The sequence below is a fragment of the Nicotiana tomentosiformis genome, chromosome 11 (genome assembly GCF_000390325.3).
Source record: "Nicotiana tomentosiformis chromosome 11, ASM39032v3, whole genome shotgun sequence".
Lineage (NCBI taxonomy): Eukaryota > Viridiplantae > Streptophyta > Magnoliopsida > Solanales > Solanaceae > Nicotiana > Nicotiana tomentosiformis.
Window position 1 is genome coordinate 126,222,091 of NC_090822.1, and position 27,588 is coordinate 126,249,678.

At 39.6% G+C, this 27,588-nt stretch overlaps 1 protein-coding gene and 2 pseudogenes across 1 annotated transcript; 1 reads left to right on the plus strand and 2 right to left on the minus strand.

The window, feature by feature from the left end:
* The first annotated feature begins 1,629 nt into the window (after positions 1–1,629).
* LOC104085678 (tetrahydroanabasine acetyltransferase-like) lies at positions 1,630–10,448 on the plus strand (annotated as a pseudogene).
* Positions 10,449–11,054: 606 nt separating this feature from the next.
* On the minus strand, positions 11,055–12,550 carry LOC104085680 (extensin-1-like). The gene has a single exon (XM_009589772.2). It carries the CDS (start codon positions 12,505–12,507, stop codon positions 11,356–11,358), a length of 1,152 nt encoding a protein of 383 aa, XP_009588067.2. The 5' UTR covers positions 12,508–12,550; the 3' UTR covers positions 11,055–11,355.
* A 789-nt stretch (positions 12,551–13,339) lies between these two features.
* The window catches only part of LOC104099138 (pentatricopeptide repeat-containing protein At1g05600-like), a 41,379-nt pseudogene continuing 27,130 nt past the window's right edge, over positions 13,340–27,588 (minus strand).

Sequence of the window (27,588 nt, forward strand, 5' to 3'; positions counted from 1 at the left end):
AAACTCTTTAACCCACAACAATTCATAATACATATCTTTTTTGTGGTATAAAAGGGGTATGACATACATCATTGGAGAAAGAATAATATATATTTTAATACTTGTGATCATGACCAACATTACTACTTCATTCGGTTCATTTTATTTGATTTTTTAGTTATTTTTATACATATTAAGAAATGCAGCTTTTAACATTAATTAGCAATGAAATACTATATTAACATTTACTATCTTTTCACATTTTTTTTTATTTTACATAATGTCATTTTGGATTTGGAATGTGATGATTAGCAACTTCCAGTAAACAAAGCAACTGGCAAAACTCGAAGCAACCGGCAGAACTCATTGAATCTTCAACATTCTTTGGGGAGTCAACTCTCTTGATTGAGTTTTTAATTGCATTGTTCATCGAATCATCAAGCTTATCTATTAAGTTTTCAATCTTTTCGAATGAGTCTTCAATTTTACTGTTCATAGATTACTCTTGAACTGTTTTGATTGAGTCTTCTAATTTAAAATTCATGGAGTAGATCTTGATCATCTCTCTCATATTGCCTCTCCATTATTATCTTACAAAAATAATTAACATGAATTGAAGGAGATGAAATGATCATCGGATTTTATATCAAGTAGTATAACACATGATAAAATGATCATTAGGTTTTATAACAAGTAGTACGTGAGCTACTAGAGAAGTGAAACCCCAATAGGAGATGGATGACTTCAATTGCATTGAAAGATAAATATAACATATATTCCAACACTATTTACTCCAAAGGTAATTACGGAAAAAAATAATTCACTCTTGAAATCTGAAAAAATCAAATATTTTTTACCACAAAAAAAGCCAAAAATCAAATAAAATGGACCGGAGGGAGTAGTGTTTTGCTTCCTAAGACACCATGAAAGAACCTAAGTATCAGAGCAAATAACCTAAACTGTCCTAAACCTTAAACAATTGGCAGATTTAATTTGAACCTAAAAATCTTTATAAACCACTTTAAAAACTTTAATCAACGATACTTTATTTCTACCAAATTCTTATGGCTTAGAGGACGTTAGCATAGCAACTATCTGTTATTATAGATCAACTTAAATTAATAGTCTAAGAAAATTAGAGTATGCACTATCAATGCATACAACAACTATCGGTTATTACAAATCAACTTAAATTAATAGTTTGAAGAAATTATGCACTATCAATGCACAATACTTTAAACTCTTTCTTTAATGGTCTTGACGTACCTTTAACTATCAAATTTTGATTCCAACTCTCTTTTAGTCCTTACAAATTTGAAGACCTCATTGGACTGCAAAGTTTCCCCGCCTTACATACAGTAAAAACTTAAGAACTTAAGTAAAAAGTTAAAAACTTAAGCAAAGTCTAAATTACCGATGAGGGTAAGTTTTTACTCCTTACATAGGTATGATATATGGTAATAGATACATCCAAATGGGATTTTTCTGTTTCTTCCTTTTCTCTCTCGCTAGGTGCAGCGAAGAGCTAGTTACCGATTTTACTAGACTATACAAGCTATTTTTATTCCGAATAAAAGAAATGAAGCAAATGTAAAATAGGAATTCGAGCAAATGTTGTCGATGTAAACATATGGTGCGAGCAAATATTTTTTCTTGACATTTCACTTTAAATGGTTAAAATTTGTGCTCCATGGTTTGTCTGTATTTGGACTTAAAGCCTTATTTTCTCCTAACTATTTAGGCATCTATTTTAAAATTTTGTTGCATAGTTAAAGTAAAATATAATAAGTCAAACTTAAAACCATCAACAAGCCATTTCCAACCAAAAAAAAAAAAAAAAAAAACACATCAACAACGTGCTTCTTTCCACTTTTTGCTACCTACCAATTTTTCAAACTCTATAAACAAGATGACTATAAGGAGACCATTATTCTCCCACCACCATTCTCCTCCGTGTCTGCCGTCGTCAACCACCGCAAAAATGGACGTTAACATTAAGGAAACAACCATAATTCTCCCATCAACACCTCCTTTCGCCGACGATCACGTCCTCTCTCTTTCTCACCTAGACACTGACATAAACCTCCATGTCACATTTCGATACCTTCGGGTCTACGTCGATGACCCGGAAAACCAAGCCCGAACACAACCCGACCCGTTTCAAGTTCTCACTTCCTTCCTCTCCGCCGCCCTCGTTCGCTACTACCACTACACTGGCAGCCTCGTCCGTCGTGACACGGACAACCGTCTGGAGCTCCACTGCCACGCTGGCAGTGGAGTCCTAGTGAGACGCGCCACGGTGGATTGTTCCTTGAGTGAAATTAACTACCTTGATGACCCGGAGGAAAAGTTCGTCGAGAAGTTAGTACCCGACCCGAGAGAGGAAGATTCTTTGATCCGACCCTTTATTCTACAAGTGACCCGGTTCAAGTGTGGCGGGTGGGTTCTTGGAGCCGCGATACATCACTCATTATGTGATGGACTCGGGGCGACCCTTTTTTTCAATGCGATGGCGGAGCTGGTTCGTCCCAGACGAGCCAGCTAAAGTTTGAACCGGTTTGGGACCGGTCGAGTTTGCTTGGACCCAGGAACCCGCCCCGAGTTGAGTTCCCGTTTCATGAGTTTCTTAATTTGGATAAAAACTCTTTGCCATATGTGGAATCGGCTAAACCGGCGGTTCGAGAGTGTTTTAAAGTGAAGGATGAGTGGTTGGACCGGCTTAAGTGGTTTCTTCATGAGCAGTCCGGTTCAAATTATACTACTTTTGAAGCCTTGGGAGCTTTCATATGGCGTGCAAGGTATATCCTACCCATAAAAAATTGACTTGTTTAATACTCCCTCTATATCGGAACCATTCAAATTTCGAGCGTCAAACTAGTTTTTCTTTGTTGCTTTATCTTATCTCTACTATTTCTTAAGTTGAGAGTCTCTCGGAAACAACCTCTTTATCTTTATAAGGTAAGGTTTAGGTCTGTGTACGCTAACCCTTCCAAGACCCCATATATGAGATTATATTGGGTTTGTTGTTATTGGTATTGTTGTAAACCAGTTTTTCTGTGATCGCAATATGAACTATGCCACATATATAAATTGAAATTATCTTTAAGTTTTGCTAATTCTTTTATAATTCTGTTTTTCCTTAGCCGAGGGTATTCCGAAAACAGCCTCTTTGTCTTTTCAAATGCAAGGGTAAGGTCTGTGTACACTCTACCCTCCACATACCCCACTTGTGGGACTACATTGGATATGTTGTTGTTGTAAACCAGTTTTTCTTTAACCGCAATACGAACGATGCCACATATATAAATTGAAACTATCTTTAATTTTGGCTAATTTATTTATCATTCTGTTAGGGACTAATTTCTCAAAGTGTGAAACAGGGTAAAGACTACTAAAATCTCAGGTGAAGAGACGGTGAAATTTGCATATGCAACTGTTGAGTTTTTTGTTTTTAAGATGAAATAGTCTTAAAATGAGGGTGAATGGGAAATGGAGGGAAAATGAAATTTTGAGTAAAATTTTAAGTTTTTTCCTCTTGACAATAAGACATTGTCCCATATTGGAAGAGGAAAAGATTTTTGGTGGGTATATATATAATTGCTCTTCTTGTAGCTCTTAAAGAGTTAAGAAGAAAGCAAGCCTCGCGCCGTCGTCGTCGTCGCTCGCTCGGCTTCGGCTTCGGCTTCGGCTTCGGCTTTGGTCAATTGATTGATTAATTTTTTGGACCAAATTTATTTGTTAATAATAAATATTAACGTAAGATTATCCGTATTTGTAACGGATATTTTTCAATCCGTGTATTGACCATTTGGCAGCCGCCTAATGCTTCCCACCATGAATGTGCTTGCTCCACAAACATGAATGTACTTGCTCCACAAACAAGCTAATGCTTGCTCCACCATGGAGGGTGGACGATTGGTCTTCTTCAACACTGGCTGCTATATATATGTGCAGCAGTTGTTGAAGATCAACACTCAACACACAAACTGAAATCCTGAAATCGCTCAACAGATTTGGCTATACATTGCATTCCTTCTTCTCAGCATTTTCATACGATTTTCTGAATTTCTACTCCTTCGTTCTGCATTGTTTTAACTTCAAACAAAGTAATTGTAAGTGTGATTTGCTACCGAACTTTGTGTTCGCTAAAACACTGGGGTTTGAAGTACCGCTACACCAGTGTGTGATTCGTTCTATCCTGAGAGGAAATAATTCATTACCTTGGGTACTAGGAGGGGATTAAATTCCTTAAGGAAATACTGTGAATTCAGTGGGCTCGAATTAATTACTGTTTCATTACGCTAACTTATATTTTGCAGAATTATTATTTACAAATACAGCAATATTGGCGGGAATAACAATCTTAAGAAATTTAATATTTATTTTTGTATTTGTGTTATTCTTATTATTCTGCAAACTAAAACCTTTGTGGTTTTGTGTACTCCCGTTTTGGAGAGTAAAGCCTTCGTGGCGTTTTGTTGGAGATTAAAATCTACGTGATTTTTATTCCAGTTTGAAAACGTGTATTAAACGTTTGTTTGTGTCATTCTTTTTCAAAAAAAAAAAAATGACTGAAAGCGAAAACCAAGCTGTTCCGATGGTGACTGCCAACGCATCGACAAGCCAAACACCTGCGTTGGCACCGGCAAAAAAATCCGAAAAATTTTTCGGGATTGATTTCAAGCACTGGCAGCAGAAGATGTTCTTCTACTTAACTACGTTATGTCTACAGAAGTTCATCAAGGAAGATGTTCCTGATCTGCCAGATAAAACTCCAGAGAATGAACGCTTTCTCGTGATTGAAGCGTGGAAGCATTCTGATTTTTTATGCAAGAATTATATTCTTAGCGGACTGGATGATAATCTGTATAATGTATACAGTAGCGTGGAGATGTCAAAAGAATTGTGGAATGCGCTTGAAAAGAAATATAAAACTGAAGATGCCGGGATGAAGAAATTCGTTGCCGCAAAATTTTTGGACTACAAAATGTTAGATAGCAAATCTGTTATTACCCAAGTCCAGAAATTGCAAGTGATTATTCATGATCTACTTGCTGAACGTCTTGTCATCAACGAAGCATTCCAAGTAGCAGCAATGATTGAGAAATTACCTCCGTTGTGGAAGGACTTCAAAAATTATTTGAAACACAAACGAAAGGAAATGTCCCTTGAAGATCTCATTGTTCAGTTGAGAATCGAAGAGGACAATAAAGCTGCTGAAAGGAGAGGCCATGGAAATTCAACAATAATGGGAGCAAATATTGTTGAAGATAACAAAAAGAGGAAGAAGGCTTCTGATCCGAAATACAACCCAAGCAAGAAGCGGTTCAGTGGAAACTGCTACAACTGTGGGAAACCGGACACAAATCTACGGAGTGTCGTGCTCCGAAGAAAGACAAGAAAAGGGATCAAGCAAATATGGTAGTAAACCATGATGATGTTGATAACTTGTGTGCCATGCTTTCTGAATGTAACTTGGTGGGAAATCCTAAACTGTGGTGGTTTGATTCAGGAGCCACTCACCATGTTTGTGCAGTTAGAGAAGTTTTTGCTACTTATGCTCCTGCTGGACCCGGAGAGACAGTTTATATGGGAAATGCTTCAACAGCAAAAGTTGAAGGATATGGGAAGATATTTCTGAAAATGACTTCTAGCAAGGTCATGACTTTGAACAATGTACTTCATGTTTTCGAAATGAGAAAGAATTTAGTCTCTACTGGACTTCTTGTTAAGCACGGTTTTAAGTGTATTTTTGTGTCCAACAAGGTTGTCATTAGTAAGAATGAAATATTTGTAGGAAAAAGTTACCTCACCGAGGGCCTTTTCAATCTGAATGTAATGGTTGTGGAAAATAATAATAATATTTCAGCTTCTTCTTACTTACTTGAGTCAAATGATTTATGGCATGTACATTTAGGTCATGTCAATTATAAAACCTTGCGAAAAATGATTAACTTGGAAGTACTGCCCAAGTTTGAATGCGAAAAATCAAAATGTCAAACATATGTGGAATCTAAGTATGTTAAACATCCTTATAAGTTAGTTGAAAGGAATTCAAATCCTTTAGACTTAATTCACTAAGATATTTGTGACATGAAGTCAATACCATCTCGCGGTGGAAAGAAGTATTTCATAATTTTTATTGACGATGGTACTCGATATTGCTATGTTTACTTACTGAATAGTAAAGATAAAGCAATAGACGCATTCAGGCAATACAAAAATAAAGTTGAAACGCAACTTAACAAGAAAGTAAAAATGATAAGAAGTGATAGGGGTGGTGAATATGAATCTCCTTTTGAAGAAATATGTTTAGAATATGGAATTATTCATCAAACAACAGCCCCTTACACGCCCCAATCTAATGGGATTGCGGAAAGAAAGAATCGCACATTAAAGGAGATGATGAATACGTTGTTGATAAGTTCTTGTTTGCCACAGAACTTGTGGGGGGAAGCCATTCTTACGGCTAATTGAATATTAAATCGAGTGCCCCATAGCAAAACACAATCCATTCCATATGAAAAATAGAAAGGAAGGAAGCCCAACTTGAATTATTTTAAAGTGTGGAGGTGTTTGGCAAAAGTACAAGTTCCTAAACCCAAAAGGGTAAAGATATGACCGAAAACCGTTGATTGTGTTTTCATAGGATATGCGACAAATAGTAAAGCATATCGATTTCTGGTTCATAAATCAGAAAATCCTGACATTCATAATAATACGGTTATAGAATCAGATAATGCTGAGTTCTTTGAAAATATATATCCGTATAAAAAGGAATGTGAGTCGTTTGGTGAAGAATCTAAACGACCTCGGGAAGAAACAAAAAAAAGTACATGTAATCAGGAGGATCCAAGACGTAGTAAACGTCAAAGAACGTCTACTTCATTTGGACCAGATTTTGTGACTTTCTTATTGGAGAACGAGCCTCAAACATTTAAAGAAGCTATGACTTCTTCGGAATTATTATTTTGGAAAGAGGCAGTCAATAGTGAAATAGAATCCATATTGAACAACCATACATGGGAATTGATTGATCTTCCTCCTGGAAATAAACCTTTGGGTTCTAAATGGATTTTTAAGAGAAAAATCAAAGATGATGGCACTATTGATAAATTCAAGGTAAGGCTCGTAGTCAAAGGGTATAGACAACGAGAAGGTCTAGACTACTTTGATACATACTCTCCAGTTACAAGAATTACGTCCATACGGATGTTAGTAGCATTAGCTGCAGTGTATGGTCTTGAAATTCATCAAATGGATGTTAAGACGGCCTTCTTAAATGGAGAGTTAGAGGAAGAAATTTACATGGAACAACCTGAAGGGTTTGTGGTTCCAGGTAAAGAAAAGAAGGTATGTAGACTTGTTAAGTCTCTTTACAGACTAAAACAAGCACCCAAACAATGGCATGCGAAATTTGACCAAACAATATTGTCAAATGGTTTTAAGATAAATGAATGTGATAAATGTATGTCCATTAAAAATATTCCAAATCACATAGTCATTGTTTGCCTATATGTGGATGATATGTTGATAATGAGTAATGACATTGCCAACATAAATGCTACTAAGCGTATGCTCAATAGCAAGTTTGATATGAAAGACTTGGGAGTTGCTGATTTAATTCTGGGAATTAAGATCCATAAGACTCCTCAAGGTCTGGCATTGTCACAATCTCATTATATTAAGACAGTACTTGAAAAATTCAAGCACTTGGGCTTTAAAGTTGTAAAGACTCCAATTGACGTGAATCTTGCATTAGCAAAGAACAAAGGCCAAAGCATATCACAATTGAATTATGCTCGTGTGTTGGGATGCTTAATGTATATCATGAATTGTACACGACCAGATATAGCTTGTGCTATAAGTAAACTGAGTCGATATATGAGCAATCCAGGCCAATCGCATTGGATGGCAATGAAACGAGTTTTGGGATATTTAGAACATACCCAGAACTTTGAATTGCACTACAGTAAATTCCCTGCAGTGATTGAGGGATACTGTGATGCAAATTGAATCACCGGTTCAACTGATTCTAAGTCCACGAGTGGATATGTATTCACTATTGGTGGAGGAGCGGTATCTTGGAAGTCGTCCAAACAAATATGTATTGCCCGCTCTACAATGGAGGCTGAATTCATAGCCTTAGATAAAGCCGGTGAAGAAGCTGAATGGCTCTGGAATTTCTTGGAAGACATTCCATTTTGGCCCAAACTGTTGGCACCAATATGCATACATTTTGATAGTCAAGCGACAATTGGAAGGGCTGGGAGCGTTATGTATAACGGTAAATCTCGTCATATACGACGAAGACATAAAACCGTTAGGCAATTACTCTCTAGAGGAATTATCACAATTAACTATGTAAAGTCAAGTGATAATATGTCGGATCCACTTACAAAAGGCCTAACTAGAGAGGTAGTTGAGAAATCATCAAGGGGAATGGGGCTATGGCCGAGAACAAGTCATTGTGGCGGTAACTCTACCTAGAAGACTGGAGATCCCAAGATCTAGGTTCAAAGAGATCAAACAAAGTCATTAATGACGGTTCAACATTGTCAAATAAAATTTTAGTCCATTCTCGTGATGAGACAATGTTCAGTACCAATGATAAAACATTAAGGCTTTTTAATGATTTCTAAATTTGATACGGGGTATATCAAATAGTGTATCTACAGGATGACACGTTTAGGAATCACCTATGTAAGTGTAAAGTGTTAGCCGCTTCAAGGAGAACTTTGTAAGGCCAGTTCTCTACGCACTTATGAAACCAGGCGGTGTTCATGGCTGAAACGAACACAACAATGAGAACCAAAGACAGTTAAGGGTTGATTGTGTGACTTATGGTTGTCTAGGTATACACCAAAGATCGACGGTTCAAAGATATCAAATCTACCGATTGACCGAGTATATCCGACATAAGTTTACTACGGAAAGTTCAAAGGGAAACTTACTTATCCAGATGCGATTAATCCTTGCTTGCAAATCACACAGTTATTTTTTCATGTATACTTCCGTGATATAGCCATTCCCCATTCATGTGGGGGATTGTTGAGTTTTTTGTTTTTAAGATGAAATAGTCTTAAAATGAGGGTGAATGGGAAATGGAGGAAAAATAAAATTTTGAGTAAAATTTTAAGTTTCCTCTTGACAATAAGACATTGTCCCATATTGGAAGAGGAAAAGATTTTTGGTGGGTATATATATAATTGCTCTTCTTGTAGCTCTTAAAGAGTTAAGAAGAAAGCAAGCCTCGCGCCGTCGTCGTCGTCGCTCGCTCGGCTTCGGCTTCGGCTACGGCTACGGCTACGGCTTCGGCTTCGGCTTCGGCTTCGGCTTCGGCTTCGGATTCGTATTCGGATTTGGTCAAATGATTGATTGATTAATTTTTTGGACCAAATTTATTTGTTAATAGTAAATATTAACGTAAGATTATCCGCATTTGTAACAGATATTTTCCAATTCGTGTATTGACCATTTGGCAGCCGCCTAATGCTCTTCCTACCATGAATGTGCTTACTCCACAAACAAGCTAATGCTTGCTCCACCATGGAGGGTGGACGATTGATCTTCTTCAACACTGGCTGCTATATATATGTGCAACAGTTGTTGGCGGGAATAACAGCAACAAATATAAGAAGAATAACAAAACCACAATTACCTCGTGGCTATTGGGGCAATGGTTGTGTCCCAATGTATGTTCAACTCCTTGCAAAAGACCTGTTGGATCAACCATTGTATAAAACTGCAGATTCAATCAAGAACAGTAAATATAACACGACCGATGAGTACGTTCGATCCTTCATCGATTTCCAGGAGCTTCATTATCATGAAGGAATCACAGCAGGTAATTTAGCACTAAATTTATTGTCCTAAGTTGAAATTATAAGTTCATAACTTAATATTTGTTTGAGAAATTTGCGTTTTTAGTCCCTCAAGTATTAACGAATTCGTATTTTGGTTCTTGCGATAGTTGACTAAGCACATTTTAACTTTCAAACAATAGAAATGTGCACTTTTGATCCCTATGCTCGGGAATCTTCACAAATTAATTATTAGCCATTACACCATTTACCAATAACTAAGGGGCCAAAAGTGCTAATATCCCTTGTAGAAATTTTAGTACTTTATTATCTATATCTGATGTCGAAAATACTGGATTCCGTTACATTCATTAACTAAAGTCTTGATCCCCGTCTGCAGGTAGTAGAGTGAGTGGATTCACTGATTGGAGACATTTGGGACATGCCACAGTTGATTTTGGATGGGGTGGTCCTGTGACTGTTTTTCCACTTTCTAGGCACTTAGTTGGGAGTATTGAGCCTCGTTTTTTCTTGCCTTATTCTTCTGCTAGTAAAGGAAAGAAAGATGGATTCAAAGTTTTGTTGTATTTGGAAGAAGAAGCAATGGTTGATTTCAAGAAAGAGATGGAGAAATTGGAGCATGGGCTTTCTTGATTTTATATGGAGGGTTTTACAGTTCTAATATGTGAGATAGTAAGAGCTATCAAGAATAATCATCAAATAAAAGAGCTTTTACAGTCGGTTTTCAGCATTTTCTGTCTAAGCTGTTGACCATCACCTAACCTACCATATGAGTTTCGGCATACCAAAAAGTCAGTTATTATGGACCGAAGAGAGTAGAACTTATAGAATTTGGAAAATGAAAACTTAATTAAGAACCTTTAAATAGTCAAGACACCCTACTAATTAAGGTAGTAAATCAACAGTGGAAATAGGGCAGCTCAGTTGCCGAACCTCAACGACACATTGGTACAGTAATTATTACACAGAACTAGTAAAGAATCAAAGTCCAAAAATGTATATCATTTAATTTTGATTCAATTCCGACAGAAACTTTTCATCAGAATTAGACTTAAAACTTGATTAGAACTCTCTCCAGTTAATTTCTTGGAATTCTATAAGAAAGAATTAGTTCTGGTTAAACGCGCTCATTGAGTAAGTATTGAAATTAATTTGATTAGGCCGATACATAACTTCTTCAGTTCATGAAATTTTTGCAGGAGATATACTTATAGACCAAGAAAAAAATAGCCCGATTAGAACAAACTATAGTAGTAATAAAGAAGAAAATACTATCAACCAATTAAAGTACAATTCTCAAGAGATTACACCGAAAGGAGCTTAATTGATACAATGAGCCAAACTACTGTTTGAGATCTCAAGGATCTTACTTGAATATCAAATAATGCAAATTATAAATTAAAATGAGCACACAGCAACAGAAGCCGACCCTTTGGGTAAGCACACATAAGATTTTGGGAGAGAAAATAGAAATCCTCCAAATAGGAGGATGAAAAGGATCTAAAAATCAAGGAAATGGCGAAATTGATTGAAGTGAATGGTTTGATTAATATTAGTAGTAGGTTGCTGGGGGAGGTGAAACATAGGTGGCAGATTGCTCGTATTTTGCAGGTGGTGGAGGTGAGGCATAGATAGGAGTTTGCTTATAGTAGTTCGTTGGTGGTGGAGGTGAGTAGTATGATGGCAATTTTTCATAAGTCTTTGGCAGAGATGGTAAGTTGTAAGTTATAGGTGATTGCTCGTAGTATTTTGATGGAAGTGGAGGAGATTTGTAAGAAAGTGTAGATTCTTTGTAGTACGGTGGAGATGGAGACTTATAATTGATTGGTGATTGCTCATAGTATTTTGGTGGTGGTGGTGGAGAGTTGTATGGCGATGGTTGCTCATAATATTTTGGTGGAGGTGGAGGAGATTTGTAAGAAGATTGTGATTGCTCGTAGTATTTTGGTTGGGGTGGAGGTGACTTAGGTGATTGCTCATAGTATGTTGGAGGAGGTGGAGGTGACTTGTAATACGAAGGTGATTTCTCATAATAAGTTGGTGGTGGTGGAGATTTATAGTAAATTGGGGACTTGTAATATTTTGGTGGTGGCGGTGACTTATAATATTTAGAGGGAGTAGGCGATTTGTAGTACTTTGCTGGTGATGGCGACTTGTAGTAGTTCTTTGAAGGAGCTAACGACTTGTAGTAGTTCTTTGAAGGAGCTGGCGACTTGTAGTATTTTGCGGGAGCTGGCAATTTGTAGTATTTTGTGGGAATTGGCGCCTTGTAGTATTTTGCGGGAGCTGGCGACTTGTAATATTTTGCGGGAGCTGGCGACTTGTAGTATTTTGCGGGAGCTGGCGCTTTGTAGTACTTTGCAGGTGATGGCGAGTTGTAGTAGTTCTTCGAAGGAGCTGGCGACTTGTAGTATTTTACGGGAGCTGACGACTTATAATATTTTGCGAGAGCTGGAGATTTATAGTATTTTGCGGGAGCTGGTGACTTGTAATAGTGTTTTGCAATAGCAGGTGACTTATAGTAAGGAGTAGGTACTAGGTACTTGGGCGGAGATGGTGATTTGTAATACTTCTTAGAGTTATAAGAAGGTGAGGGAGAAGCATACCCATAAGAGTAATCAGCAACAACAGCGCTGGCTATAAAGCAAATTGCCAAAGCAGTTACAAGTAAAGGCCATTGCCCCAGTTTCCCTATGCTTGTCATTTTGCTTATGTAGCCAACAATACTTAGGGAAAGAATGAAAAGAACTTAAACTTGACTTGCGTATTGAGTAGGGAGCTCTGGTTTTTATATAGCAACATAATATTATCGCTTTAGGTTTGTGTTATTGGCACCCACTAAGATTATAGCTTAGTCAAAATATGGGCTTGAACCTTTCTATAATTGCTTCATGGTTAGCCACTAAGATGATATAGCATAGTCCAAATAAATAATAGGCCAGTACTTAGTGGTTAGCTTTTTTCTGGTGACAGAAAAAATAATTTACAGAAAAATATTAAAAGTGGAGAAAAAAAATAAGGATGCCACGACTTGCATCTCATTAGCGAATAATTAAGTTGACTTGTACGAATAATTACGGTATATTGAATATGAAGTTCGGAATATTCCATGGATTATCTATCCCGCTTCTGATAGATAATACCACCATTTTGGTATTAACTCTATAATATCTATATTAGTTGTCACACCCCAATTGAGGCAATTTTCACATAATTGGATTGGGTAAGTGTTCTTGACTCGGATTTGATTATTATTCATTATTCTACTTTTGTTTTTGGCATTTGATTGGTAGATCTAAGAGAGAGAAATTAGGAGTTTTGGCAAAACTTTTCTAGAGTAAAAAGTGGAGACTTGAACCCTGATTTAGAGTCGGTTCTGGATGAAACTTGTATATTCGGACTTGTATTCGAATGAGTTTTGGATGAAACTTTTCTACCTGTATATAGTGATATTGCCAAATGTATCAAGACAAGTAACTAAAATTCAGAGCTCAGGAAAAGGGAAACGATAAAATAAAAAGGAATGCTAGGAAGGATTAAGCAGAAAATGTTTATTACCGGCGAAAACAATTATATCTAGCAATACAGCTGCAGTTAAAAACTATAATAAGGTCTGTAGCTGCTTTTCGATGCCAGAATTTTCACAACAGATTGCATCTAGTAATGACTGCCACACTTGGATATTTGGAGTCGAGGCTAGAGAGATCATGTCCTCCAAACACATTATTGCAGTGTGTAAATCACCTACTCGGCAAAGACCTTGGATAAGAGAATTCAAAGTCTCAACTCTAGGCCAAAAGGAATTGCTTGACATTTGCTCCAATATCTTACTTGCTTCAACATATTTACCATCTTTACATAACCCATCTACCAAAGTTTCATAAGTCTCATAGTTCGGCGCGCATCCTACTTGCCTAGACATCCTTTCCAAATACTTAACAGCTGAAGTAGATTTTCTTTCATGGCATAGGCCTTTTATAACACCATTATACAACTGAATATTTGGAACACAGTTTTTCCGCATCATCTCAGAATCAATGACCGCAACTGCTTCATCAACCTGACCATCACTACACAATGCAGCTACCTTAGCTTCATAAATCCCCACCGACGGTTTGAAGTCTCTGTGATGCATTTCCGTCAGAACCTTGTTACCTTCATCAATCTTTCCTTCAGCGTAGAAGTCAACAGCCATTGCACTGTAGCTATCTGAACTGGGAACTATGCCTCTTATCAGAGCTTCATTAATCAATACTTTCATATCTTCTGTATCTGCACCATTTTGGCATCGAAAATGATCAATCTGCTTGTAGCATCTTTTCGGAGCTTTAAGTCCTTTCCGCAGTACCTTGCCGAGAATACTAATGGCTTCCTCCCCTTCTTCATTGTCACATAATGCTTCCAATAGAGTCCGATATACAACAACATCTTCACCACTACCCTTCTGAGATATCCTCCAGAACATTGAGTACAACAGATGAGTAGCCTCATTGAGCCGCTTTTCTTCACACAGACCCCTCATCAAGATCCTATAACTCTCTTTGTTTGGATAGCAGTTCTGGTAACTCATCTCTTGGAAAATATGCAATGCAAGATCTCAACGTTTCATTCTACAAAGAACATTCATCAACAAATTTAAGAAATAGGCCCGAGACTTCACTTCCCATCTACAAGAGTTCTCAAGGAATAACTGATAAACTGATTCTAGCTTAGATTCTTCTACCAATATCTCCAAAAGCGTATTCAAAGATCTTGTCCAATCTATACAATTGAACTCCGGAAGAGACTTAAAAAGAGACATGGCTTCATTTGTTAAACCAGCTTGTGCATAACTTCTAATGGCACTCACAAATATTGAGTCATGACACTCACATGAGTCATCTTTCATCTGATTAATTACTCTCTTCATCTCAGCTGTTCTACCTGATCTGCCTAAAATATTAATCATAGTGCCATAGGCAGGACCATTATGATGGTAAGTTGGATACTTGAATTTTGCTTCGTCAAAGAGTTGAAGCGCTTTTTGTGGGTTCTTCTGGCTCTGTATTATCTGTGAGAGCTGCTTCGGCGTTAAAATCCTTGGCCATCTTATGCCCATTAGCAGCAGCAAACTTGATGGATTCTGAAACAATAAAGAAGAGATATTATTATAAAAGGATGACGATTTCATAAGAAAGTCGAGACAGGGCGTAACCCTTACAAACCTCAAGTTGACATCCAAATTCAGCTCGGTGTCACAATTAAAACATAATAACATACAAGATAATATCAATTTAAGTCCATGGCAGTACGCGACATATACTTATCCTCCTTATTATTTTCCAACTAAAATAGACTTAGGCAGTTCTAATTGGCATATAACATCTTCTTTTAATAGTCCAATTGAGAGTGATATTGAGAAAGCACGGCAGCAGGACTCAGGCAAACAAATAATACATCCAACAATCGTGCCAAACTATCAACTAACATTCAGGTGTGCTAACTTGCACTGCCAACGACACTACGACAGGGGTACACACGCACACCCATCACTAAGTTCATGCTCTACCTTAGTCAAGCAGACTGTGGTTACTCAGAACTTCATCAGCAGGCTCATTTTGTCCCCTGCGGCAATTCATCAAACATGTTGTGTGTAGTTTAGTGAGTGAATTTCGCGCCAGTTAAAGAACCCCGACACCCTCCCAAATCCACGTGGGAATTCAAGTTTATAGGAAAAGAGCACACCCAACACCACAATTCAGTCATCGCATCACACTGAATTCACCAGCTGACACAAAACTCACAACCCAATACGCACACCCCTAAAGAACTAGGGGGAGAATTGCGGAGAGGAAGAGAGAAGACAGACGAGGAGAAGAGAAGAAGATTGTTACCTGGTCGCGGGTGGCCCAAGTCGAGCGTGGTGGCCGGAGAGAGTGCGTGCAGTTTTCGGGGGAGGCAAAAATACCCTTGTACCATGCCCCGTCCTTATTAACATTGACTTCCAGGTACAAATATATCCATATACTATAAAAACATATTTAAATATACCCCTCGTTATACTTTTGCTCTAAATATATTCTTATCATTATAATATTGATTTAAATATATACTTTTTCTATTAAGTTTGTCCAAAGTGAACATCTAATCGTATGTGACACTAATATTTGATTAGACGGATGCCACATTCAATGCACCAAACCCATTTTATCCTTCCCATCCTTTTTCACCACTAAAATTTCCTTTCCCCCACAATCATTGTCACTACTACCGTCACCATGAATAATCATGGCTTCACTGCTGCAAACAATAAGTGTTTATGATTCTCTTTATCCCACATCCTTCCAAGATTATCAATATAAGAGGAATTATTTTTTTTCAAAAAAGAAAAAAAATCTTATATTTCTGAGAAAGGGACTTTATTTAATAAGCTTGAAAAGATAGCTAGAAAATGTAAATATTTACCCAAAAAGAATTTGTTATCTGCAATTTCAAATGCCATGGTGATTGGAAAAAGTATTGAAGGAAAGATATTTGTTATCTGCAATGTAGACGTTGCTGGAAAGCGTCCAATGCTTCGCCACTTTCAATTATATCTTTCACGGCAGACTGATAATATTCTTTCAGCTTTTACAGCATACACGTGTAGTACCAGTGGCGGACTCAGAATTTTATGTAAACGGGTTCAATCTTAAAAGTACATAAGTTTAGTCGTAAAATAATAGTTGTCAAGTGGGTTCAACTAAAATATTTATACAAAATTTATGCAACTTTAATCCTATATATATATATATATATATATATATATATATATATATATATATATATATATATATATATATATACAGTATTATTTTTTGATGAAGCGGGTTTGAACCCGCTCGTCACCGCATGCGTCCGCCACTGTGTAGTGCAATTTTAGCCACCTCAGTCGAACTCGCTGGAAAAGCTTAACGAAAGGAGAATCCCCGAGGAGGGTTCTTCTCACCTCCTAGTCGCACCGTCGGCAACCTCTTTTTCCTGAATGTGATTTTCCGGCAGGCTGGGACCCATAGGAATACGTGGCATCCGTTAAGTTAGGGGCGCTAAGTGTCACGACCCAAAATTTCCCACCGACGGGACCGTGATGACGCCTAACATTTCACTTGACAGGCAAGCCAACGTTAGAGAATCATTAAACAAATTTCTTATTTTCATTCAGTAAATAATAATAATTAACTAAAATAAAATATAATAAGTGCGAAATATCATAAAATTGTATTAATTACTACCACTCGAATCTGGAGTCACAATTCACGAGCATTCTAGAATTTACTACAAGTAATAGGCTAAAAGAAATACAACTGTATGAATGAAAGAGAACAGTAGGACATAAAAGATAGACGGGGACTTTAAGGTCTGCGAACGCCGACAGATCTACCTTGAGTCTCCGGACAACGGACCAGTAGCAAATCTCGATCAACCTGAGCCGGTATCAAAATCTGCACAGAAAGTGCAGAGTGCAGCATCAGTACAACCGACCCCATGTACTGGTAAGTGTCGAGCCTAACCCCGACGAAGTAGTGACGAGGCTAAGGCAAGGCACCTACAAATCAACCTGTACAATTTAGCGGTGTATATGCAAATAACAAAAATGAAGAACTAAACAGGAATTGTCGGGAGAGGAAACATACTAAGGGGAATACAAGATAAAGAACTGCAACAGAATGATCACCGGAGCAATCAATATACCATGAATCAACAGGAATAGTGAATACAGTAAGAAAAAATGTACGGCATCACCCTTCGTACTTTTACTCTCAATCTCACCATAAAATTTATAGAAACGGCACGGCATCACCCTTCGTGCTTTTACTCTCATATCATGGCACGACATCACCCTTCGTGCATTAACATTCACAATATGGCACGACATCACCTTTCGTGCATTAATACTCATAATATGGCACGGCATCACCCTTCGTGCATTAACACTCACAATATGGCACGGCATCACCCTTCGTGCATTAACACTCACAATATGGCATGGTATCACCCTTCGTGCATTAACACTCACAATATGGCACGGCATCACCCTTCGTGCATTAACACTCTCCCTTACCATAATGCAATGCATAAATAACAACAGGGAGATATAATAACAAGTACAAACCTTACTTCAACATTTGGTTCCATAATATCAATCTCAACTTGAAATAAAAACTCAATTATCACCAGAAATTTCTGTAAACATGATAAGAACGATAATTTGAACAACACTAGTATAACACGTAGCAATTTGGCATATGAATGAGATAATATCAGAAAACAGAGAAACATGGAAAAACAGGTAAATTGGCGGCGCATAGGCACTCGTCACCTCATATATACGCCGCTCACATGAATTTCACTTAGCAAATAATCTAAAGTTCCGAATTCCCTCAAGTGAGGGTTAGACACAACACTTACCTCGCTCCGAAGGCCACTTAATTCTCAATCACAGCTTTTCTTTTGGAATTCACCTCCAAACCACTCGTATCTCTTTAAAAATGACTCAATAATATCAAATATTACTAAAGGAATCAATTATATTTCATAAATTAAATTTTTCATTTTTTCCTCCAAAAAGTCAAAAACTCGACCCCGGGCCCTCTTGGTCAAAACCCGAGGTTTGGACCAAAATCTTTTTACCAATTCACCCCGAGACCAAATATGTAATTAGTTTTGGAATCCGACCTCAAATTGAGGTCTAAATTCCCAAATTTCTGAAATCCCTATTTTCTACCCTAACCCCTAATTCTACCATGAAAACTCAAGATTTTTCGGTTGAAAATTCAAGAAATGTAATGGGTAATTAAAAAAACATGATTTAGAATCACTTACCAACAATTTAGGGAAGGATTGACTCTTGAAAAATCGCCCATCACCGTTTGGTTTTGTAAAAAAATGAGTTTTTTGGCAAAAATCCCGTTTTGGGTTCTGTTAAGTGCTGGGCGTCAGTGTTCATCGCGTTCGCGAAGTGTATGGGCTGCCAAGCCTTCGCATAGGCTACCCTCCCCTGGTCTTCGCGTTCGCGAGACATTGCTCGCGTTCGCGATGAAGAAAAGGCTATCTCCCCCTCCCTAGTGCCTAACGCTATGCGTTCGCGATGAGCTTGTCGCGTTTGCGATGGGTAACGCCCCCATCGCTTCGTGTTCGCGACCAAGCCTTCGCGTTCGCGACCAAGCCTTCGCGTTCGCAAAGAAGAAATCCTCAGCTGCTCAGTTTACTTTTCGCGTTCGCGAGAGTACCTTCGCGAATGCGAAGAAGGACATGCCAGAACACAGATTCTGCAGGAAAACCAGATTTCCAATGTCCAAAACATCCCGTGGCCTATCTGAAACTCACTCGAGCCCTCGGGGCTCCAAACCAAACAAGGACACAAGTCTAAAAACATCATACGGACCTGCTCGCGCGATCAAATCGCCAAAATAACACCTAGAACTCTAAATTTAGTACCAATTCAAATGAAATTCTCAAGAACACTTTAAAACTTCTAATTTCTCAACTGGACGTCCGAATCACGTCAAATCAACTCCATTTCTAACCAAATTTCACAGACATGTCTTAAATATCATAATGAACCTGTACCGGGCTCCGGAACCAAAATATGGACCTGATACTAATAATGCCAAATATCAATCAATTCTTAAAAACAAAAAGAAATTCAAACTTTTACTTTTCATCAAAAATTCATAACTCAAGCTAGGGACCTCCAAATTCGATTCCGGACATACGCCCAGGTCCCATAATTTGATATGGACCTACCGGGACCGTCAAAGCACGAATCCAGGCCTGTTTTCCAAAAATATTGACCGAAGTCAACTAAAATCAATTTTAAGGCAAAAAATCATATTTTCATTAGTTTTCAACATAAAAGCTTTTCGAAAACCTGCTCGGACTGTGCACGCAAATCGAAAAGGGTAAAAATAAGATTTTTAAGGCTTAAGAGCGCATATTCGAGTTCTAAAATATAAGATGACATTTTGGGTCATCACATTCCCCACCTCTAAAACAACCGTTCGTCCTCGAACGGACATAGAATAATACCTGGGCTGGTGAAAAGGTGGGGATATCTACTCCGCATATCGGACTCGGACTCCCAAGTAGCTGCCTCAATAGGCTGACCTCACTACTACACTCGAACTGAAGGGTAACTCTTTGACCTCAACTGACAAACCTGTCGGTCTAGAATGGCCACCGACTGCTCCTCCTAAGTCAAATCCTTGTCCAATTGGACAGAGTTGAAATCTAACACGTGGGACGGGTCACCATGATATTTCCGGAGCATAGACACATGGAATACCGGATGAACTGAGGATAACCCTGGAGGCAACGCAAGTCTATAAGCTACCTCCCCCACTCTCTCGAGGATCTCAAATGGCCCGATATACCTAGGGCTCAACTTGCCCTTCTTCCCAAATCTCATAACACCCTTCATAAGCGATACCCGAAGCAATATTCTTTCTCCAACCATGAATGCAATATCACGAACTTTACGGTCAGCATAACTCTTTTGCCTGGACTGAGCTGTACGAAGTCGATCCTGTATAATCTTGACCTTGTCCAAGGCCTCCTGAACTAAATCTGTACCCAATAACCGAGCCTCCCCCGGATCGAACCACCCAACTGGCGACCTACACCGTCTACCATATAATACCTCATAGGGAGCCATCTGAATGCTCGACTGGTAGCTGTTATTGTAGGCAAACTCCGCTAACGGCAAAAACTGATCCCAAGAACCTCCAAAGTCAATAACACAGGCGTAGAGCATATCCTACAAGATTTGAATAGTACGCTCGGATTTCCCGTCCATCTGAGGATGAAATGTTGTGCTCAACTCAACCCGCGTACCCAACTCACGCTGAACTGCCATCCAAAAGTGTGAGGTAAACTGCGTACCTCGATCAGAAATGATAGACACGGGCACCCCGTGAAGACAGACAATCTCACGAATGTAAATTTCTGCCAACCGCTCTGAGGAATAGGTAACTGCCACAAGAATGAAATGCGTTGACTTAGTCAGCATGTCCACAATAACCCAAACTACATCGAACTTCCTCTGAGTCCGTAGGAGTCCAACAACAATATCCATAGTGATACGCTCCCACTTCCACTCAGGAATATCTAACCTCTGAAGTAAACCACCAGGTCTTTGATGCTCACACTTTACCTGCTGGAAATTTAGGCACCGAGCTACGTAGGCAAATATGTCCTTCTTCATTCGCCTCCACCAATAATGCTGCCTCAAGTCCTGATACATCTTGATGGCGCCCGGATGAATAGAATACCGGGAACTGTGGGATTCCTCAATGATCAACTCACGAAGTCCATCCACATTAGGCATACAAATACGACCCTGCATCCTCAAAACTCTGTCATCTCCAACAGTAACCTGGTTGGCACCACCGTGTCGCATTGTGTCTCTAAGGACAAGTAAATGAGGATCGTCATCCTGCCGATCTCTGATACGCTCAAACAAGGAAGACCGAGTGACTATACAAGCTAGAACACGGCTAGGCTCAGAAACATCTAACCTCACGAACTGGTTGGCCAAATCCTGAACATCCAATGCAAGAGGTCTCTCACCAACTGGAATATATGCAAGGCTACCCATACTGACTGACTTTCTACTCAAAGCATCGGCCACCACATTGGCCTTCCCGGGATGATACAATATGGTGATATCATAGTCTTTCAATAGCTCCAGCCACCTCCTCTGCCTCAAATTGAGTTCCTTCTGCTTGAACAAATATTGTAAGCTCCGATGATCAGTGAATACATTACATGGCACGCCGTAAAGATAGTGCCTCCAAATCTTCAGCGCGTGAACAATGGCTGCCAACTCTAGATCATGAACAGGGTAATTCTTCTCGTGAATCTTCAGCTGCCGTGAAGCATATGCAATAACCTTGCCACCCTGCATCAATACCACACACATACCAATATGAGATGCGTCACAATATACTGTATAAGATCCTGAACCTGTGGGTAACACCAATACCGGTGCCGTGGTCAAAGCAATCTTGAGCTTCTGAAAGGTCGCTTCACACTCATCTAACCACCTGAACGGGGCACCCTTCTAGGTCAAACTGGTCAACGGGGCTGCTATAGATGAAAACCCCTCCACAAATCGACGGTAATAGCCCGCCAAACCCAGGAAACTACGAATCTTTGTAGCTGATGTAGGTCTAGGCCAGTTCTGGACTGCCTCAATCTTCTTAGGATCCACCTGAATACCCTTTGCTGATACAACGTGACCCAAGAAGGCAATTGAACTCAACCAAAACTCATATTTTGAAAACTTAGCATATAACTGGTTGTCTTTCAGAGTCTAAAGAACGATCTGAAGGTGCTGCTCATGCTCCTTTCGACTGTGGGAGTAGATCAAGATATCATCAATAAACTCAACCACAAAGAAATCCAAGTAGGGTTTGAACACCCAGTTCATCAAATCCATGAATGTTGATGGGGAATTTGTCAGCCCAAATGACATCACTAGAAACTTATAATGCCCATACCGAGTCCGAAATGCTGTCTTAGGAACATCGGATGCCCTAATCCTCAACTGATGGTAGCCAGATCTCAAATCAATCTTTGAAAACACCTTGGCACCCTGAAGCTGATCAAATAAATCATCAATCCTCGGCAATGGATATTTGTTCTTGGTGGTGACTTTGTTCAACTGCCGATATTCTATACACATCCTCATCGATCTATCTTTCTTTTTCACAAACAACACAGGTGCACCCTAGGGCGAGACACTAGGTCTAATGAAGCCCTTATCAAGCAAATCTTGCAACTGCTCCTTCAATTCTTTCAACTCTGGCGGGGTCATGCGATATGGCGGAATGGAAATAGGCTGAGTGCCCGGAGCCAAATCAAGGCAGAAATCAATATCCCTGTCGGGTGGCATCCCCGGCAGGTCTACAGGAAACACCTCTGGAAACTCACAAACAACCGGCACTGAATCCATGAAAGGAACCTCTGCACTAGAATCACGGACATAAGCCAAATATGCTAGGCACCCCTTCTCGGCCATATGACGAGCCTTCACATAAGAGATAACCGTAGTGGCAGAATGGCCAAGATTCCCTCTCCACTCTAATCGAGGCAACCCCTGTAAGGCTAAGGTCACCGTCTTGGTGTGACAATCTAATATAGCGTGATAAGGTGACAGCCAATCCATGCCCAGTATGATATCAAAATCAACCATGTCGAGAAGTAGAAGATCTACACGAGTATCAAGACTCCCAATGGTGACCACACACGAACGATAAACACGATCTACAATAATAGCATCTCCCACTGGTGTGGACACATACACACGAACACTCAAAGAATCACGGGGCACAACCAAATAGGAAACAAAATAGGATGACACATAGGAGTAAGTAGATCCCGGATCAAATAGAACTGAAGCATCTCTACTGCAAACTGAAACAATACTTGTGATAACAGCGTCAGATGACTCAGCCTCAGGCCATGCTGGGAAAGCATAACACCGGGACTGGGCCCCACCACCCTGAACTACATCCCTAGGACGACCTCTAGCTGGCTGGTTTCCACCTCTAATGGCCTGACCTCTACCTCTAACTGTCTAGCCCCTACCTCTGGCTGCATGACCCCTGCCTCTAGCTGGCTGAGCAGGTGGAGCAGCAACTATAGGCTAGCTGGTCGGAATAATGCATCTGAGGGCCACGACCACCTGAGGCACCGTGGGATGACTGGAGCGCTGAATGAAACGGCCTGGGAGGATGACCTCTACCAAAAGTACTCCTGCCTCTAGATGAGGCACCGCTGAACTCACCGGAATGACGAGACCTCTTGTCAAACCCCTGACCTCCCTGAGTAAGAACCATCTCGACTCGTCTGGCGACATTAGCAACCGCCTGAAAAGAAATCTCACTCCCAATCTCCTTGGCCATCTTAAGTTTGATAGGATGCGTGAGTCCCTCCATAAACCTCCTCAGTCTCTCTCCCTCCGTGGGAAGAAGAAGAATGGCATGACGGGCCAAATCCACAAAACGGGACTCATACTAAGTAACAATCCTCCCTCAGTAGATGCTCAAATTGCTTTTGGTAATCCTCCCTCAGTGTGATAGGAAGGAACTTCTCCAGAAATAGCTGAGAGAATTGCTCCCAGGTAAGTGCAGGCGATCCAACTAGTCTAGTCAATGTATAATCCCTCCACCACCTCCTGGTGGAATCCGTCATCTGAAATCCAGCAAAATCAACCCCATTGGTCTCAACTATACCCATGTTCCGCAGCACCTCATGGTAGCGTTCTAGATACTCCTGTGGGTCCTTGGAAGGTGTACCACTAAAGTGAACTGGAAAGAGATTGGTAAACTTATCTAGTCTCAATAAGGCCTCAAAGACATGGCGGGCCTATCACTGGTCTGTGCCGCAATAACTGGCTAAACTACCCCAACTGGCGGGGCTACTGGAGTGGCTATGAACCTTCCGGGACCTGAACTGGTCCAATTGGTACATTTTGAACTGTAACCTCCTCCTGAAAATCCACCAAAGGTTCTACAACAGGTGCGGATGCTCGAGCTCTTGACTGAGCTCTACCTCTGTTTCTACCTCGGCCTTTGGCGCGACTTCGGTCTCGGCCGTTGCCCCTAATCGTAGTTGTCACTAGGGGCTCTGGCTCCTGTCCAGTTATAGATGCAGTGCGTGTTCTCGCTATTTGCGAGGGGATAAGAATAGAAGAGTTCAATCGTCAACGATAGAAATAAAGCGCACGACATAATAAAATAGAAGTGAAATTGTTCCTAAACCCCATAGCCTCTGAGAGATAAGTACAGACGTCTCTGTACCGGTCCTCCAGACTCTACTAAGCTTGCTCATGAATCGTGAGACCTAGGCAACCTAGTGCTCTGATACCAACTATCACGACCCAAAATTTCCCATCGACGGGACCGTGATGGCGCCTAATATTTCACTTGATAGGCAAGCCAACGTTAGAGAATCATTAAACCAATTCCTTATTTTCATTCAGTAAATAACAATAATTAACTAAAATAAAATATAATAAGTGTGGAATATCATAAAACTGTATTAATTACTACCACCCAGATCTAGAGTCACAATTCACGAGCATTCTAGAATTTACTACAAGTAATAGTTTGAAAGAAATACAATTGTCTGAATGATAGAGAACAGTAGGACATAAAATATAGACGAGGACTTCAAGGTCTGTGAATGCCGACAGTCTCCGGACAGCGAACCAGTAGCAAATCTTGATCAACCTGAGCCGGTATCAAAATCTGCACAGAAAGTGCAGAGTGCAGCGTCAGTACAACCGACCCCATGTACTGGTAAGTGTCGAGCCTAACCCCGACGAAGTAGTGACGAGGCTAAGGCAAGGCACCTACAAATCAACCTGTACAATTTAACAGTGTATATGCAAATAACAGAAATGAAAAACTAAACAGGAATTGTCGGGAGGGAAAACATACTGAGGGGAATACAAGATAAAGAACTACAATAGAATGATCACCGAAGCAATCAATATACCATGAATCAACAGGAATAGTGAATACAGTAAGAAAAAATGCACGACATCACCCTTCGTGCTTTTACTCTCAATCTCACCATAAAATTTATAGAAACGGCGCGGCATCACCCTTCATGCTTTTACTCTCATATCATGGCACGACATCACCCTTCGTGCATTAACACTCACAATATGGCACGACATCACCCTTCATGCATTAACACTCACAATATTGCACGACATCGCCCTTCGTGCATTAATACTCACAATATGGCACGTCATCACCCTTCGTGCATTAACACTCTCCCTTACCATAATGCAATGCATAAATAACAACAGGGAGATAGAATAACAAGTACAAACCTTACTTCAACATTTGGTTCCATAATATCAATCTCATCTTGAAATAAAAACTCAATTATCACCAGAAAATTCCGTAAACATGATAAGAACGATAATTTGAACAACACTAGTGTAATACGTAGTAATTTGGCATAGGAATGAGACAATATCAGAAAAACAGAGAAACATGGAAAACAGGTAAATTGGCGGCGCATAGGTACTCGTCACCTCACATATAAGCCGCTCACATGAATTTCACTTAGCAAATAATCTAAGGTTCCTAATTCCCTCAAATCAGGGTTAGACACATCACTTACCTCACTCTGAAGGTCACTTAATTCTCAATCACAGCTTTTCCTTTGGAATTCACCTCCAAACCACTCGTATCTATTAAAAAATGACTCGATAATATCAAATATTGCTAAAGAAATCAATTATATTGTATAAATTAAATTTTTCAAATTTTCCTCTAAAAAGTCAAAAAATCGACCCCGGGCCTGCTTGGTCAAAACCCGAGGTTAGGACCAAAATCTTTTTACCCATTCACCCCCGAGCCTGAATATGTAATTAGTTTTGAAATCCGACCTCAAATTGAGGTCTAAATCCCAAAATTCCCGAAATCCCTATTTTCTACCCTAACCCCCTAATTCTACCATGAAAACTCTAGATTTTTAGTTTGAAAATTCAAGAAATGTAATGGGTAATTGAAAGAAAATGATTTAGTATCACTTACCAATAATTTGGGGAAGGATTGACTTTTGAAAAATCGCCCCTCACCGTTTGGTTTTTGAGAAAAATGAATTTTTTGGCAAAATTCCCATTTTGGGTTCTGTTAAGTGCTGGGCGACAGTGTTCATCGCGTTCACGAGAGCACTGTCGCGTTCGCGAAGTGTATGGGCTGCCAAGACTTAGCGTTCGTGAGGCAGTGCTTGCGTTCGCATAGGCTACCCTTCCCTGGTCTTCGCGTTTGCATAAGCTACCCTTCCTTGGTCTTCGCGTTCGCGAGACATTGCTTGCGTTCGCGATGAAGAAAAGGCTGACCCCTCTCCCCAGTGCCTAACGCTACGCGTTCGCGAAGGGTAACGCCCCCATCGCTTCGCGTTCGTGAAGAAGAAATCCTCAGCTGCTTAGTTTACTTTTCGCGTTTGCGAGAGTACCTTCGCGAACGCGAAGAAGGACATGCCAGAACACAGATTCTTCAGGAAAACCAGATTTCCAATGTCCAAAACATCCCGTGGCCTATCCGAAACTCACTCGAGCCCTCGGGGCTCCAAACCAAACAAGGACACAAGTCTAAAAATATCATACGGACCTGCTGGCGTGATCAAATTGCCAAAATAACACCTAGAACTCTAAATTTAGCACCAATTCAAATGAAATTCTCAAGAACACTTTAAAACTTCTAATTTCTCAACTGGACGTCCGAATCACGTCAAATCAACTCCATTTCTAACTAAATTTCTTAGACATGTCTTAAATATCATAATGAACCTGTACCGGGCTCCGGAACCAAAATACGGACCTCATACTAACAATGCCAAATATCAATCAATTCTTAAAAACAAAAAGAAATTCAAACTTTTACTTTTCATCAAAAATTCATAACTCAAGCTAGGGACCTCCAAATTCGATTCCGGACATACGCCCAGGTCCCATAATTTGATATGGACCTACCGGGACTGTCAAAGCACGAATCCGGGCCTGTTTACCAAAAATATTGACCGAAGTCAACTAAAATCAACTTTTAAGGCAAAAATTCTTATTTTTATTAGTTTTCAACATAAAAACTTTCCGGTAACCTGCCAGGACTGCGCACGCAAATCGAGGAGGGTAAAAAGAGATTTTTAATGCTTAAGAGCGCAGATTCGAGCATAAGATGACATTTTGGGTCATCACACTAAGGTGGTATGTCAAGTGACATCTACCTTATCAAATGTCAGT

Coding starts and splice junctions, on each gene's coding strand:
- LOC104085680 (XM_009589772.2), bottom strand. CDS start 12,507: ATGACAAGCATAGGGAAACTGGGGCAATGGCCTTTACTTGTAACTGCT.